Source organism: Oncorhynchus kisutch, linkage group LG5, assembly GCF_002021735.2.
Source record: "Oncorhynchus kisutch isolate 150728-3 linkage group LG5, Okis_V2, whole genome shotgun sequence".
Classification (NCBI taxonomy): Eukaryota; Metazoa; Chordata; class Actinopteri; order Salmoniformes; family Salmonidae; genus Oncorhynchus; species Oncorhynchus kisutch.
This window is the reverse complement of record NC_034178.2, coordinates 14,882,441-14,900,271: the sequence shown is the minus strand read 5'-3', so window position 1 is coordinate 14,900,271 and position 17,831 is coordinate 14,882,441. Positions and strand designations below refer to the sequence as shown.

Sequence of the window (17,831 nt, the reverse complement as noted above, 5' to 3'; positions counted from 1 at the left end):
TTGGGAATTTGTGTGTGTGCAATTTCTTCCTCCACCATGACGCACGCACGTAGACACACACACACACACACAGACAGACTCCTACACACACACACACACACACACATGCACACCACCACCCCCACACAGACACACGCACACAGACTCATACACACACACATGCACACCACCACCCCACACAGACACACAGATTCATACACACACACACACACACACAGACAGACTCATACACACACACATGCACACCCCAACACCACCACCCCCGCACACACATACACACTTCGTAGTGAAACGTAATCAAATAGAGTGACTCAGCTGCAGCGCCGGTGTCTCTCTCATCCATTCAGCTCTGTCTAATGAGCGTGTGCACAGTGCAGTGGCAGGTACACGCACCATTTCCCTCTGTAATTATGTGGCATGGTCGAATACTCAGGGTGGCTTCAACTCTACACCATACATGGAGTCTCTCTCTCTCTCTCTCTCTCTCTCTCTTTCTCTCTCGTCCTTAAACTGCTGGTTTTGTTCCATTCTTAGCTTAGACCTGAGTGCTTGGAAACGGTTGTCGGCGTATGAGTTCACAGACCTGTATGAATAGGAGAGCTTGTGTCTTGGAAGACGTTGTAAGAGGGGTTCATAGGAATGAAGTAGAGGAGCTGTGTTTAGGTGTTGGGAGGGTCTCCACGGAGATACTTCTTGGCTTGAAGAGGAAAGAACTGGACAAGAGAGCACCAAAGAGCAATGTGTTTTCCAAGGAAATCCATTTGAACCTGCCAAACAAATTCCATCACTGTCTCCAAATGAAAGGGAGAACAATCCATAACATTCCTATGTAGGCTCCATGGGGTCTTATGATTGGTCAGTGGAGCATTGGAACTTCCTGTACCAACAGGAAGTAGTGGCTCCTCATTGGGGGGGGGGAGCATTTTACTTCATCAGCGGAGTCACGTAACATTTGCATCAGTGATTTTTCAATTGAATTTACAAAAAGTCAACAACTTACAGTTTGTGTCTTGATCCAACCCAGGTTTCAATCATAAATCAACCACAGTGCTTGAAACCTCTTTTGGTTTGATTTCTTTCAAACTGAATTTGTTTGTTGACCAGTGAATTAGTCTGTCCAGTGTGTCTCTGTGTCTCTGTCTGTCTGTGTGTGTGTGCGTGTGCGTCCGTTCTGTTACAGCTAATTGCCACGCCCTTTGTTTCACACCCAAGTTATTACACGAGAGCTTTATTCATTGGAGCATTGGATCAATTCAATCCCACAGACTCATTGAACATCCGTAGCTATGCTCCACTGCTCTCAGTGTGAAAGTCACCTCTCTCTCGCCCTCGGCTGCAACCCAAGCTTCATTCCTCAGATGATAAAAAATATAAAAAATAATGTAAAAACCTGATGCGTTTTGATTTATTTCAGCCGTTATCTGTGATGAATAACTTTTTCCCCCCTGTTTGAGCCGGCATGCTTGTGCATGCCCATGTGCTCGTACGCCTGCTGTTCATGTAATGGAAAGCCACAGGGGAGAAAAATCAACACCAAAACAAAGCAGTCCATTGGATGTGCTTTGCTTGCACCCTCCACCCCGAGCCAACATATTCCTTATCTCTCCACCAGGGGGAGGTGTTCCTGGCGGGAGTGACCCCACAGTAGACACGTTGGCGCTGCCACTAGTACCCACCCTCTGGTACTACCTCGTGGCCGCCGGGGGCGCCCTGATACTCCTGGCGGTGGCCATCTTGGTACGAGCGCTCTGTTGCCATCGACGAAGGCTGGCAGCGAAGAAGAGCCAGCTCTCTGTGGCCTACCACAGCCAGTCCCAGTACTTTCAGTACTCCCAGTGCTCAGCCAGTAACCCGGTGACGGCCGCTCCAGGGACGGAGCCCGTGCTCACCGTGAGGCTAGACAACCACGGCCACCAAACGTATGCCCTCTGCTGAAAGGAAGAGGTGGTCCTTACAGCTAAACCCCTCCCCTTTTGATGGCTCATGGATGAAGCAACGGGGGGGCAAGGATTGGAAGTGACATTTTCTGGGCCCTGCTTTCATCAGCAGATGTTACTGTTCACAGACTAGCTCTTCGAACACTATTTCTGTCACTTGAACCTGTCTACGGACCACGTAGAGATGAAGCGATCTTGTTTCAAACCCAACCTCCAGCCTTACTATTGGTTCTGGTTCCTAACCCATGGGCTTCCTGGAATCACGCCAGCACGGACACACTCTGTGTGGGCTAGCCTCCCGGCCCGGTGTGGGGTGTCGTGGTTCAGTCATGTAAAACCATCCAGCGCTGTCAGACCACAAACAGACAAGCGAGAGATACTGTCTCACTGACAGCTCTGCTGGCAACACTCTGAGAGAGAGAGAGAGGAGGGGGAATGTCACAGTCAGAGCCAATGGATGCTCTACAGGAGTGACTTCATTTTAAAGATGGTGCTTCAGGACAGGCTGCTGAGTTGTCCGTGTTAACTATTACTGAAGGAGATGTTAAATGGATACACCGTAACAGTTGTCTTATGTTTTGTTTATGATGAGTGAGCCGGGTTATTGGGTATTACCAGTGTAAGACAACAACAAAAAAAGCATGTTTGAATATGACATTTTTACGTGTCGCTCCTATTGACCTGACGAATCAATCTCATTCGCGCAGCTCAAGAATAACATTTTAGTCGTCCCACGCCGGAATCCCCGCATCAAGCTTCTGATTGAATATGACCCCTCAGTCAGTCTGTGAGTCCCCTCTCTTTATAATGTCGTCATCGTCAGTGATTAATGTTCATTCCCACATTGTTTGTGCTCTGTCTCGGAAAGTCCTCGATGGTGTCACCCATGTGAAAACATGTGGCTGGTAAGCCCCACATCCATCTCTATGCAGTACTCTCAAACAGCTGGAAGCCATTTTTTTTTGTCTTCTGTTGAGAACGCTCCAAAACATAGAAACCAAAGACAAACTACAAACAATGCTTCCCTATGACATAAGATGGATGCTGGCAGGATGCATCCCTCATTAGAAAGTTGAGGGTATAAAACAAAAGGGCCAAGAATGTCATGCTATAACAACTGGTGGCCAATCATTGGAAATATGTTTGAAATGGGACCAGGCCCAATTATGATAATAGCTAGCACATATTTAAGTTGGTTTGTTAGTGGTTATGTCGAGCTCTGAGGATCAGATGGCCCTTAAAGGGGAAGTTCACCCAATTTACAAAACGGTGGCCATGTAAATAAAGCCTAAGCATGGATTCTATAGGCTGCTTTCAGGGGAAGAAAAACAATATTTAATTGTGCGTGAACTATCCCTTTATTAATGATCAACAGTTATCAATCTCACCATTATTGTACATCCAGAGGTAGTTTAGTTCAATTCCTGCCCATTTAACCACCAAATATGTCAGAGTTTTTTTCCGATCTCAAAAGCTGCCTATGAGATGAGTCCACGTCCCATAGTTGTGTCGATCCACCGATATGCCTCAACCCCGAATGAGTGGAAAAAATAAACCACTAAATCAAATCAGTCAATGATGGGGCTTCCATTTACAAGCGGTGGACCGGGATGTGAACTTACCCTTTAAGTAGGACAACCGAATGTGTTTTACGGTTAGAGTGATGCCTCCAGAGTATTAAGTAAAACATTTCTGTGGAAGCCACTATGTTATCTGGCGGTTTAGATAACGGCTAAAAGGGACATATTGAGTGGGGTAAATGTGTGTGGCAATCCAGGCTTTTTTAGTTTCCTCAGAGCGACGAGAAGTTTTCTTGGCACCCTCTCACAATGTGCTTTTACATCAACCGGGGGTTGGGCACCCCACTCTGTCCATCTCACCGTAGGTCCGCTCCCAAGCTCTTAATATCTCTAATCAGGTAATGGAGCGATAACATTTATTTAGTCTGCAGTAAGCACTTTTCTCTTTTCCCGTCTCCTGCACACACACCGACACAATCTCTCACGCATACACACACACACACACACCGACACAATCTCTCACGCATACACACACACACACACACACACACACACACACACACACTTACACTCTCTCTCACACAGGCGCACATACACCCCTCCCCCGGCACACACACACACTGTACCCCCCCCCCCCTTCCCATACACACACACACACTTACACTCTCTCTCACACAGGCGCACATACACCCCTCCCCCGGCACACACACACACTGTACCCCCCCCCCCCCTTCCCATACACACACACACACACTTACACTCTCTCTCACACAGGCGCACATACACCCCTCCCCCGGCACACACACACACTGTACCCCCCCCTTTCCCATACACACACACACACTCTCTCTCACACAGGCGCACATACACCCCTCCCCCGGCACACACACACACTGTACCCCCCCCTTCCCATACACACACACACACCAGCAGCCAATAGCCGTTGCCCCTGGAGACCACATTAATGATTCTCGTTGAGGGCTCCAGTTAAGGTGTTTCTTGCCAAGCAATTACTCCCACCTCTGTCCACATGCCAAGTGTTGCACACACACACCTCGCGAGATGACGACAAACCTGAAGTTAAAGTGCCGTTTTCAAAAAGCGCCGGGGGGGGGGGGGGGGGGGGGGGGGGGGGGGGGGGGGGGGCTAGGCTTAAACACTTCTTAGCACCACTCTCAGTGCTGACACTCGTTGGTGTCTCGTGATGTTCACACCACGTCACAATGCAGTGGGTGGAAGCCAGGAGGGAACTGTGTTTGATTATATCTTCATCTGTTTAGAGCTCAGTGCATAATCTATTTGTAGGATGAGGATGAGGATGATGATGAGGAGGAGGAGGAGGATGATGGTGATGATGATGGTGACATTGTTTGCTGATACTTCACTTGGGCTCCGGAATCTCTTTGTGAGCAATGTGAAAAGTGTGATTTGAAATAGTTCAATGAATGTGAATATGGTCTGTGGTAATAAAGTGGTATTTTTCTACGTTGTGGTACGTGTCTGTATGCCATTGGACTTGAGCAGCCCCAACACATATTATAGTCATGAATTAGTGTAATTAGTCATTACAGTGAAGGAAGATTGACGTAGACAGCCTACATTATTGCACGAAACCAACATGTACTGTAGGGAGCATTGTACATACGTTGTACAAACGTTCTGTTGTATCTTCTTCTCTCATAGATAAGAGGCCAGAGTTTGGAGACAGCAGACTTTTTAATGGCAGGGACCAGTTAGATGGAGGTAAGTGTGTCCACCGACTACAATATATTTTAAGTGTCCATTACGGCAAAATGTTTTTCCAAATGTGCAAAAACGCCTCGTTTCTAATAAGCCTCTCTCTTTTTCTCTCCTTTCCTCCTCTCTCTCTCGCTCCCTCTCCCCTCCTCTCTCTCATCTCCCCTGTCTCTTCTCTCTCTCTCCTCCATCTCTCTCTCTCTCTCTCATCTCCCCTGTCTCTTCTCTCTCTCTTTCTCCTCTCATCCAGGCTGGGCGTTCCCCAAGGAGTTGCGTACGGCGGCCCCATCCTCCGAGCAGCCGGAGACGCTCGTCTCCTCCTCGGCCGAGAAGGACAACTCGTGGCTGTACACGCTGGACCCCATCCTGGTCACCATCATCGTTATGAGCTCCCTGGGCGTGCTGATGGGAGCTGTGTGTGCCGGCCTGCTGCTCTACTGCACGTGCTCCTACAGTGGCCTGTCTTCGCGTAGTTCTACCACGCTGGAGAACTACAACTTTGAGCTGTACGACGGCCTCAAGCACAAGGTGAAGCTCAACCAGCAGCGCTGCTGCACCGAGGCATGAGGCGAAAGAGTAGAGAGAGGAGAGGGGTAGAGGAAAGGAGAGAGGCGGCCATTTTGAGGAGATTATCTCCTCTTTTGTTTTCTCTGCGTAGCTTGGACTGTGAATTTCCTTTCTGAGCTGAAGGACTACACCTGCCAGATGGAAGGGCATTTTGGGGAAAAGCCACTTTTTAGACTGATCTTGAGACCCCTCCCCCCTACTTCAATCAAAGTGGTGCAGTCCAGTGTGGGGTTTTCTGGACCGAAGCCAATGAGGGAAGGATTGGGTATTTCCCAGAGTGGTCCCTATAGCGGACTGTTCCATTGACAGGGGAGTTCAAATATCAACACATATCAATGGGCAAATACCTACTATTCCCCCCCCCCAAAAAAATTGTTTCAGAACTCCATATAAATACATCATAGTTTTCTTGGTCTAGTTTATAAACTGGAAAGATGTTAGGCTAAACTCCTTGACACTGAAAACGCCTTAGACAGGTGCTTAGATAGTGTTTCTCTAATCACCTGGACACAGTGGCTTAGACATGTGGACACAGTGGCCTAGAACCTAGTGAAGTGAATTCTTTCTGAAGCGTTTCTTTTTTCTTTTTTTCTGACAGACCTGTGGTATTTTTAAACTAATCGCCATCTTTGGTGTGTGTCTTTTTGTTATTTGTTCAAGCCTTCTCTGTTTTATTGCTTGTTTTATCTCGTTGCCAGCCTGTAAATGCTGATAAATAAAGGAGGGGGAGGGGGGAGTTCTAATCACGTTCTCTTCTAAACGTGTTCTGTTGAAGATCGAAAGCAAAGGGGTTTATTGTCAGATTTAGTTTCAGGCTGTTGTTGCCGGTGGGTTGCTTCGAAAAGAAGGTTGACGGTCGTGTTTACAGTAAACTGTGGCTAGGTGAAGTAAAAACGTCAAGGTTGAAGATGGTTTTGGTCAGTGCAGCGTATGGATTGCTGGGAAATCCAGGCAGAGACTGAATAGTCGTCGACAAATGAGAACTGATGAAGAGAGAAGGAAAAAAGTAATCAATGGATCACTAAATCCTAAAATCAACCTCTCCGGGCACAATGTACTCTGAACGAATCGACAATAAAACGCAAAGTGGGATACAAAAACATATATATATATTCTAGACCATTGCTTGACAGTGGACACACATCTGAGCTTGAAGTCAGCGATTGGTAGAGGAAGCACCAGTTGGAAGGACACCATTCCCTCAGAGTGGACCGATGTGGTCTTGGTGTCATGATTCGTGCTCTCCTCATCTGATGTTTGTTGCTCTTTTTTTCCCACACTTTGACTCCATTTTGCATTGTCACGGCCAGGCTGGCGTTTTAACAGGAAACGGGTTCACGGGGAGAGGTAAAACCAGGAGGATTTAAACACACATCTGCTCCCTCTGGACTATCTAGCCTTGCGAAGGAGGAGAGGGAAAACGAGCAGTAAATATTTCCACTGTACCGCAGACTTCTCACTTTCACACACACACTTTCACACACACACGCATACACAGCGTGCACCATGCTAGCACACACACACACACACCGAAGAAATAGTATCCTGGTCATTCTGATGCGATGCTGGGCATGTATAGGTCTGTGTGCGTCTGGAGGCACTGGAGTGGACCCAGGCTAATGGGGGGGGGGGCAAATGAGGTGGAGCCTATCCCCTTCTCCCTTCTGCCCTCCACCCCACCAAACCCACATTCCCTCTCCTATCCCAGAGGCTCCCATCACTGGACCCCACTGACTCTCTTCCAGGTGCCTTGGAGCTTCTGTGGCCCAGCTTGCCTTTGTAGCCCGTGTCAGATTACAGATACAGGACCGCAGCCCAGTCTGTCTGGGCAAGGAGGGGCCAAAACACACCTCCCTGGGCAAGAGAGGGGCTAAACCTCACAAAGGACCACTCTGACTCTGGTCAGACCTAATTGTTTCTTGGAGGCTTTGTACAGAAATGCTCTTTTTATGATTGTTATTAATATTGTTATTCTGATTATTTAATAAAGGATTTATACCATACAGTGGGGTTTGGTGGCCATCGCTGGATGTGCTCATTTGTCTTGCTTTGTGTGAGTTTCAGATGGGTTGTTAGTAGGAGGATACTGAGGTAACCTGTGCTTATACACGCACACACAGTACATAGTGTTGTCTATAGCCATGTACACACTTAAACACTCAGGACAAACACCCTCACAGGCACATTTCTATTCACACACTGTACACCGTTTTGTATTCACAAACACTCTGTATAGGTCACACACGCACAGGCTTTCAAACATGAACACAGACATGCATACACACAGTGTCAGCCAGCCATAGTTTTCCTCTCATCTCTCCATGGCCTCCCGTTAGCCCAGACCTCTAGTCGCCCTTGTTTAGGAGCTCCAACATTAAATCTTTTGAAGTGCCCGGCGTCTCACACACACACACACACATATGATTACTCTGCTTCCTCCATTTACATGGCTCCCCATCTCCTACACATGGTTTTGTTTGGCCATGTCAGCCCTCATACCTAAACACCAACACAACCGGAAAGTATGGCCTGTAACATATCCGTGACTGCAAAGATTTCTCTGGTTGGTATTGATAAGAGGGAGGACATGGCTACAGTCTTAACATGAACAGACTGTGAATTGAATCTAAAGGGAAAGCTTAATGAAATGACATAGTTGAGCGAATTATCACTTGAGGTGGGAAATTTGGCTCCCAACCAACCAAAAAAAGGCCATCGTCTCAACTTTTCATGTCCCTCACAATGGATTGACAACACTCGCTGTTCGATACTTCCTGGGGAACCGTGGCTCAGCTTTGAATGGGCTCTTTACTGAGGTAGTAACACCCACTGCTCTACAACCAGTGATTCAGAGCTTTGACACGTTGTTACCCAGTCAAAGTGGGTGCGGCTGTTAGCACGCTCTGCGGTGCAACATAACAGCCCAATTATGGTCCCTAAACACAACACCCGAACCAACAGAGGAGCGCACTACCATCTGTTAGTAAGTGTGATTGATCCCAGCAGAAACGAGCTAGCACACCAGACACAAACCATGACCGAACCGTCAACAGGAAATTACCAAAGAAGCCTGAATGTCGTTGTTCTGTCTGGGGGGGATCCCTCTGTTCTTACAACTAAAATTATTTAAAAAATCTAAAATGTTTTTCCAAATGATGTTTTTTCCCTTTTCTCTATCGGTTGGAAATGAAATACGCCACAGGAGCTTTGTCCTTTCCTGACATCAGAGGGACGTCTCGTCTTCTAACGTTGCACCCGGCCAGATCAGCCTTCAAAGCATCTGTAAACTGATAGGGCCAGATTAAGAGAGGCCCCGTTCGAGGGTCGCAGCAGGAAATGTATCCAACACTACTGCTAATTCATCTCTACTGTTATGCAATGGAGATGAAGGCAGGGCCGGTAGTGGACGCACAGCTCCCAGCTCATTACTCATTCTGTAATCACTGTGTCTGTGTGAGGGCTAGCTCCAACCATTTATTTGTGTCTTGATTATATGTAGAGAGTGTTGTGTGGTGAGATTGGGCGTTGCTGTATATTTTGTTGGTTGTTGGTACATTTGTTGAATGTAGGCTAGTTGGTTTGAGTGGATTTTCTCTGTGGCTGAACCGACAGATGAGCGAGAGACCTATTGACACTCTTAGCGAGTTGGATCAGAACGAGACGGAGTGACAGTCCATTCCTCCTATCAGTGATGAACAGGTGCGGACCCCAGAGAAGCACCCGAGATACTGACCCAGTATCCCTTTCAGCAGCATCCAGACCACTCACATCACTCCCTCCCTCCCCCACACACACTCCTTCTCCCTTCCACTGAGCCACCCCCCTGTCCCACAAGGCATGCTGGGAAGTCGGCCCAGTCACATCCCTGCCTGTCCTGTCCTGTGTGCCAATGGTTCAAAGCTTATATGTGGGTCAGAGGAGGGGTGTACAGGGGATCTGGGCTGCTGCTGCCATAGAAATGGAATTAGCTTCTAGAATAGACTATCCCATTCAAGTCAATGTTTTGTGATAGGTGGACCGGCGGCCACATTGAGTGTACCCATAGGAGTATTTCCATGGACTAACCATGGACTAACCTAATTACTTCCCTTCTAGTAATTCTATTTCTAGGACCGCTACCGCCCAAACACATCCAAAGCCACCTACCTAAACATTTACAGAAAGACAGGCTGTCAATAAATGGAGGACATATTAGAAGAAGAAGAACATATCTCTGTTTGTGAGCTCAAACTAGGCCAGACTCAATGTGGGTCTGTGTCCCAAATGTAACCCTATTCCCTGCATAGTGCACAACTTTGTACTAGTGTAAGTACACCACTATATAGGGAATAGGGTGCCATTTGGGACGCAGCCTGGTTCTCGCTCCCCCTGTCATGGAAGGTCATCATGGAGGAAATTCACTCAGTATACATATATTCCCTGTGAGCTGATTGAATGATGCGCTTTTAAAACTGAAGACAGCACTCCAAGAGGAAACCTTCAGTTATCAATGTATTGCTCTGTTTGTGAATACCATTCAGATGGTGATTTCTCAAGTTATTTCTCAAGTTATTAGTCTACATTTGAAGTAAAATGTCAGATTTTCTGACCTGGAGATCAAACGTCATGAGTTTCCAGTTGTCTTGAAAGCACCATTGCATCATAGTGCAGCAGGAGAGAGTGGTGTTTGTCACGCTTGTACATTCAGAGATTGATTTATAGTCAATCAATGTAATCTAAAAGAATTCATAGAGTTTAAACAAAAAACATTCTGTTTGTCATAGATGGACATGATTAATATGAGATGAAAGGTGAGGAACCGAAGTTTGAAGTTCCTAACGAGTTCAGGAAGTCAAGCTAGAGCTCTATGTGACGTTCACAGCAGTGGGGGAAGACATTTTGTTTAAGAGAGACCTTTAGAAAATATGCACATTTTTTCATATAGTTTTGTTGAATAGGAAATAAAAAATATTCAAATATGATATATTTTACATGATGTGTCATATTTGTACGGTGTACTTGAGCTTGTGTCCTCAAAGGTGACCACACCTCAGCAATGTATGACTATTTTTAACAGAAAGGTCAGATTTGAACCTTTCTTGAAGTATGCAGCGTTACTAGAAATTGTTTATGTCCCTCTCATGATAAATAATAACTTTTTGGAATTACATAGATTTGACATAGCCTTTTGTTACTGCTTTCACTGTCTGTGACAGAAAATCTGTCACGTCCTGACCTGAGATATCTCTGTTTTCTTTATATTTGGGTTAGGTCAGGGTGTGATTAGGGTGGGTACGCTAGTTTTTGTATTGTCTAGGGTTTCTTGGATTGTCTAGGGTTTTTGTAGGTCTAGGTGATTTGTATGTCTATGGTGGCCTGATATGGTTCCCAATCTGAGGCAGCTGTTTATCGTTGTCTCTGATTGGGGATCATATTTAGGCAGCCATTTCCCCTTTGTGTTTCGTGGGATCTTGTCTATGTATAGTTGCCTGTCAGCACTCGTTTGTATAGCTTCACATTTTGTTATTTTGTTCAGTGTTTCATACTTTGAATAAATAGCCTTGGTCTCATCATTTCGACGAGCGTGACAAAATCAGTCCTCAGTTGCCTGCACAAAGTCACCAGCGTAATATGCTCTTCTTCTCCTCAATGCAACATGATAACTGCCACCACAGACAATACTTCACTCTGGCCCCATACACACTCATGATTAGGGCTGTTACAGTGACCATATTACCGCCACACCGGCGGTCACGAGTCAGGACAGCAGTCAAATTCCACGTGACCGTTTAGTCACGGTAATTAGGCTTCTCCAAGCTCTGATGCTGCTGGTCATTAGTAGCCTACCAAACTTGATAACTGCCTGTTACTCAGCGCTCTAATGTCCCTCTAGTCACTCTGACATCAATGTAATTGAAAATCGAAGAGCCCATGAACTCATGTTGCGCAACATTTATATTGGCTCTGCAATTGCGGGGGAAAACAGAGTGATGGCCGCTAATAAAAAGAAGAGGATCCCATCAGTTTTCTATAGGCTAGGCCAAATATATTTATTTCTCAACTTTCCTAATATTAAGCACATTGCTTCTCTTCACAACAGGAGTATAGCCTACCTGGCTGGCATGAAAATGAACCATGGGAAACGCATCCTCCACTCGCTATTTAAGTGCACAGATCACAGGTATTTTTTCCCGCTGACCCTGTTTCGAGACGGGTGCATGATAATGGTCCGTTCGAAATCAACACAAATTTCACACATATATTATTTAGTACATTGAAAGACAAGATTAAATCAAGAATAGTGAGATGGTTGACAATATTAGCCTGTCACTTGTGAATGATATATTATCACGTGTGAATGAATCCCAGCTTGTGTGCAGTAAGGCAAGAAGCAGCGCATGCTTTTTTTTTGGCGACTTTTTCAAATCATAGTCAAACACCTCATGTAGCCAGCCCAAAGGCCTACATGTTTTGATAAGGTTTGTATCACAACTAAAGTGGCCAAATAACTTGTTAAAATGAAGCACATTAATTTGCCTTACAACAGGTGTAGAGCCTAACTGACATACAGTGCCTTGCGAAAGTATTCGGCCCCCTTGAACTTTGCGACCTTTTGCCACATTTCAGGCTTCAAACATAAAGATATAAAACTGTATTTTTTTGTGAAGAATCAACAACAAGTGGGACACAATCATGAAGTGGAACGACATTTATTGGATATTTCAAACTTTTTTAACAAATCTAAAACTGAAAAATTGGGCGTGCAAAATTATTCAGCCCCTTTACTTTCAGTGCAGCAAACTCTCTCCAGAAGTTCAGTGAGGATCTCTGAATGATCCAATGTTGACCTAAATGACTAATGATGATAAATACAATCCACCTGTGTGTAATAAAGTCTCCGTATAAATGCACCTGCACTGTGATAGTCTCAGAGGTCCGTTAAAAGCGCAGAGAGCATCATGAAGAACAAGGAACACACCAGGCAGGTCCGAGATACTGTTGTGAAGAAGTTTAAAGCCGGATTTGGATACAAAAAGATTTCCCAAGCTTTAAACATCCCAAGGAGCACTGTGCAAGCGATAATATTGAAATGGAAGTATCAGACCACTGAAAATCTACCAAGACCTGGCCGTCCCTCTAAACTTTCAGCGCATACAAGGAGAAGACTGATCAGAGATGCAGCCAAGAGGCCCATGATCACTCTGGATGAACTGCAGAGATCTACAGCTGAGGTGGGAGACTCTGTCCATAGGACAACAATCAGTCGTATATTGCACAAATCTGGCCTTTATGGAAGAGTGGCAAGAAGAAAGCCATTTCTTAAAGATATCCATAAAAAGTGTTGTTTAAAGTTTGCCACAAGCCACCTGGGAGACACACCAAACATGTGGAAGAAGATGCTCTGGTCAGATGAAACCAAAATTGAACTTTTTGGCAACAATGCAAAACGTTGTGTTTGGTGTAAAAGCAACACAGCTCATCACCCTGAACACCCTATCCCCACTGTCAAACATGGTGGTGGCAGCATCATGGTTTGGGCCTGCTTTTCTTCAGCAGGGACAGGGAAGATGGTTAAAATTGATGGGAAGATGGATGGAGCCAAATACAGGACCATTCTGGAAGAAAACCTGATGGAGTCTGCAAAAGACCTGAGACCGGGACTGATAGAAAACTGATAGAGACATACCCCAAGCGACTTACAGCTGTAATTGCAGCAAAAGGTGGTGCTACAAAGTATTAACTTAAGGGGGCTGAATAATTTTGCACACACATAATTTTATTACACACAGGTGGATTGTATTTATCAGCATTAGTCATTTAGGTCAACATTGGATCATTCAGAGATCCTCACTGAACTTCTGGAGAGAGTTTGCTGCACTGAAAGTAAAGGGGCTGAATAATTTTGCACGCCCAATTTTTCAGTTTTTGATTTGTTAAAAAAGTTTGAAATATCCAATAAATGTCGTTCCACTTCATGATTGTGTCCCACTTGTTGTTGATTCTTCACAAAAAAATACAGTTTTATATCTTTATGTTTGAAGCCTGAAATGTGGCAAAAGGTCGCAAAGTTCAAGGGGGCCGAATACTTTCGCAAGGCACTGTACATATGCAGCGTGTAAGTTTGGGGAAGATAATTTTCACCATAAAAATGCACCTTTATAATAAAAGCATCACATGCACAATTGCATTTGTGGTCACTTTTGAGAATGGTGGTTTCCTACTAATGGAACGTTCACGTTGATAGCCTACTACTGTGTGTGCATTGGTGTGCTTATAATGTAAAGAAATAGCCTAATAGTTTATCAACATTTTAATCTAAATGTTCTCATCTGTTGAGTCAGGCTCATTGCGTAACACAGGCGTGTTGAGGCTAATGGTTGTATTAATTTGGGATCTATTGCATCCCACAACTGTCCCAGACTTTGTTAGGAATATTTATTTCTCGCACAGAATAAAATAGGTCCTCTTTTGAACTATGGGGGATAAGGGGATAGTAGATTGACATAGGCTAGTGATTTTGCTGTTTGTTAGACCTACTCATCTTGTTGGCTGACGAAAAATAAATATGGACAGTTCTTCCAATGTCTTCAATATGCGCCTTGGAATTGGATAAGGACACGCGCAGTTGCATCTACGATGTCTATCTTCACTTGTAGCCTATGAGAAAGACCCGATCATGTGAAGAGAGCCATGTAAGTGAGAGGTGCTTTGGCATGCAGCCAGGAGAAGTGAATGATATTTATTATATTTAGCCCAAGGGCACAACGACTACTGGCCGCTTGTCGAACAACTAAAGTTACATTAATAACTCAAAATTTTAGGAACCACTCAACACAGAATAGCCCCATGTGCGCACTCCCTCAAATCGTTTTGATTCAGCTATTTTATTCAGCTATATTCTTTATACTATAAAATAATATAAAATAATGCCATAATGAATTCTAAGAAAATCTTGTCTGCTCAATGAACTCGTGTAGCCCACAGCCATATGACATAGCCATAGGACAACTCAGAGGATGCTATTCTGTTCTTCTGAAATAGAAAACATTTTCTTCATATCATGTTTCTTTAGAACTGTCTAAAATAAATAATTTATTGTGAAGGTGTAGGCTACATTAAATGGATTTATTAGACTTTTTAAAACATTTAGATATTCCAAAGGTCTACATCAGTGGCTTGTAGGTTATGCATGGAAGCTAGGAGATGCTAAATCAATTACCATGAGACAGCCAGTTATTTGCAATGACAATCACCGGCTGGAAAAAAATGTATGACTTCCATAGCCCTAGTTGTGATACAATAGATATTTTTGTGATTCAACTGAGAGTTTGTCTACACAAATCTGTTGGCACACACAACCATTGTGCGAGGTGACTCAATAACCATTGTGTGAACATTTTGCGCAGAAAAACGTCCATTATATCAAAAAGGTCTCAAATGTATTGGTTGTACAAACGGAGTGTATACAGTGCCACCTCAGACAATACATGAGACAAGCACATCAGACCACATCAATGTGGCCACCTGGGATAACTGTAGTTTTAACTATGCTTTGAGGAAAGTAACTATTGTTTCAGGGGAACAAATAGTTCATTTCGAGATGACTATAACTATTTGTGTGTATTTAAAAATAATTACTTTTTTTTTTTCCTATTTGAAACAGATCTCATAAAGTGACCATGTTTTCAAAACGACTTGAATCAGGGATTGGAACCGAAATTATCTTCTATTCGTTTAGTTGTGAACAGAACCATTATTTGTTTCATTCCGTTCCACTGTTCCCGACCCAACAAAATAAAGTTCTGAACTGGTTAGATCCAAAAGAAAGTAACGGTTTATATCGTTCCTTCATGTTCCTTTTTAAACCTCTGAAATCATTTGTTTTTTTACATTTAGCTCGACATTAAATTACTTAACCAATCAGTGAGGACAGAGCAGCTTGCTATGGAGCAGGCAAGCTATTGACATGCATTGGACAGACGAGTGTAGCGCGATGCAAAATGCATTTTGCGGGTGGGGAGAGAGAGAGAGTGGAGGAGGAGGAAGCTTGGCTTGAAGCGCTGGGGGCCTTGTTGTTACGGCATGGATTATTTTTAAATCATTGGGTAATAATACGGCAACCAGACCTGGACAGAAAATAGTTGCATTTTGTAGTTTATTTAAAAATACCAACTTTTCAAAAACTCAATGTAGTCAAATATACAGCACCAGTCAAAACCTAAGACACGCCTACTTTGATTTATTTGTACTATTTTCTACATTGTAGAATAATTGTAATAGTGAAGACATCAAAACTATGAAATAACACATATGGAATCATGTAGTAAAACAAATCAAAATATATATTTATCTTTGAGATTCTTCAAAGTAGCCACCATTTGCCTTGATGACAGCTTTGCACATTCTTGGCATTCCCTCAACCAGCTTCACCTGGAATGCTTTTCAAACAGTCTTGAAGGAGTTCCCACATGTACTGAGCACTTGTTGGCTGCTTTTCCTTCACTCTGCGGTCCAACTCATCCCAAACCATCTCAATTGGGTTGTGGTCGGGTGATTGTGGAGGCCAGGCTATTTGATGCCGCACTCCATTAGTCTCCTTCTTGGTAAAATAGCCCTTACACAACCTGGAGGTGTGTTGTGTCATTGTCCTGTTGAAAAACAAATGATAGTCCCACTAAGCGCAAACCAGATGGGATGACGTTTCGCTGCAGAAAGCTGTGGTAGTCATGCTGGTTAAGTGTGCCTTGAATTCTAAATAAATCACAGACAGTGTCACCAGCACACCTCCATCTCCATGCTTCACGGTGGGAACCACACATGTGGAGATCATCTGTTAATCTATTCTGCGCCTCACAAAGGCACGGCGGTTGAAACCAAAAATCTCAAATTTGGACTCATCAGACCAAAGGACAGATTTCCACCAGTCTAATGTCCATTGCTCGTGTTTCTTGGCTCAATCAAGTGTCTTCTTCTTATTGGTGTCCTTTTGTAGTGTTTTTTTTGCAGCAATTCGACCATGAAGGCCTGAATCACACAGTCTCCTCTGAACAGTTGATGTTGTGATGTGTCTGTTACTTGAACTCTGAAGCATTTATTTGGGCTGCAATCAGAGGCTGGTAACTCTAATGAACTTATCCTCTGCAGCAGAGGTAACTCTGGGTCTTCCTTTCTTGTGGTGGTCCTCATGAGAATCAGTTTCATCATAGAGCTTGATGGTTTTTGCAACTATACTTTTTATTTATTTATTTATTTTACCTTTATTTAACTAGGTAAGTCAGTTCAAAGTTATTGAAGTTTTCTGCATTGCTTGACCTTCATGTCTTAAAGTAATGATGGACTGTTGTTTCTCTTTGCTTATTTGAGCTGTTCTTGCCATAATATGGACTTGGTCGTTTACCAAATAGGACTATATTCTGTATACCATGCCTACCATGTCACAACACAACACAACTGATTGGCTCAAAGGAAGGAAATTCCACAAATTAACTTTTAACAAGGCACACCTGTTATTTGAAATGCATTCTAGTTGACTACCTCATGAAATTCGTTGAGAGAATGCTAAGAGTTTGCAAAGCGGTCGTCAAGGCAAAGGGTGCCTAATTTGAACAATCTCAAATATGAAACATATTTTGATTCCATATGTGTTATTTCATTGTTTTGATATCTTCACTATTATTCTACAAAGTAGAAAATAGTCCAATTAAAGAAAAACCCTTGAATGAGTAGGTGTGTCCAAACTGTTGGCTAGTACTATACATACTATACATACTATACATTGGCTAGTACTATACATACTGTAGTTTATATGGAACTATTTGATTTGATATTCAAATACAGGTCTCAGAAAAACAAATCATATTTGATAGTATTTTGAAGACCTCTCAAAGAAGGTATTTGAATATATGCCAAATTATTTGAAGGCTGCCAAATGTTTGAAGAACCAAAAACCTCAACAGTTTGTTGAATTAGTCTAAATATATGATCATAAGCACATGGTTTGGAGGGCTCTTAGATATGAATCTTGAAATGATATACATGAAGGACATGGAATCACCTCAACGTAAGAGTAGACCACTTTTGCTGCATCAAG

The 17,831-nt window shown here is 43.8% G+C and overlaps 1 protein-coding gene across 2 annotated transcripts in view; it reads left to right on the top strand.

Moving 5' to 3' along the window:
• Window positions 1-7,769, top strand: part of nrp2a (neuropilin 2a) — a 79,315-nt gene extending 71,546 nt beyond the window's left edge. Inside the window, exons 16-17 of one of the 2 annotated variants that reach the window (XM_020482697.2) lie at window positions 5,141-5,200; window positions 5,445-7,769. In XM_020482697.2, the coding sequence (XP_020338286.2) occupies window positions 5,141-5,200; window positions 5,445-5,761 (377 nt within the window). In that variant the 3' untranslated portion in view covers window positions 5,762-7,769. Of the gene's footprint in view, window positions 1-1,612; window positions 4,015-5,140; window positions 5,201-5,444 lie in introns of those variants that run through there. The other variant, XM_031824563.1, reaches the window with a different exon arrangement.
• Window positions 7,770-17,831: the final 10,062 nt, after the last annotated feature.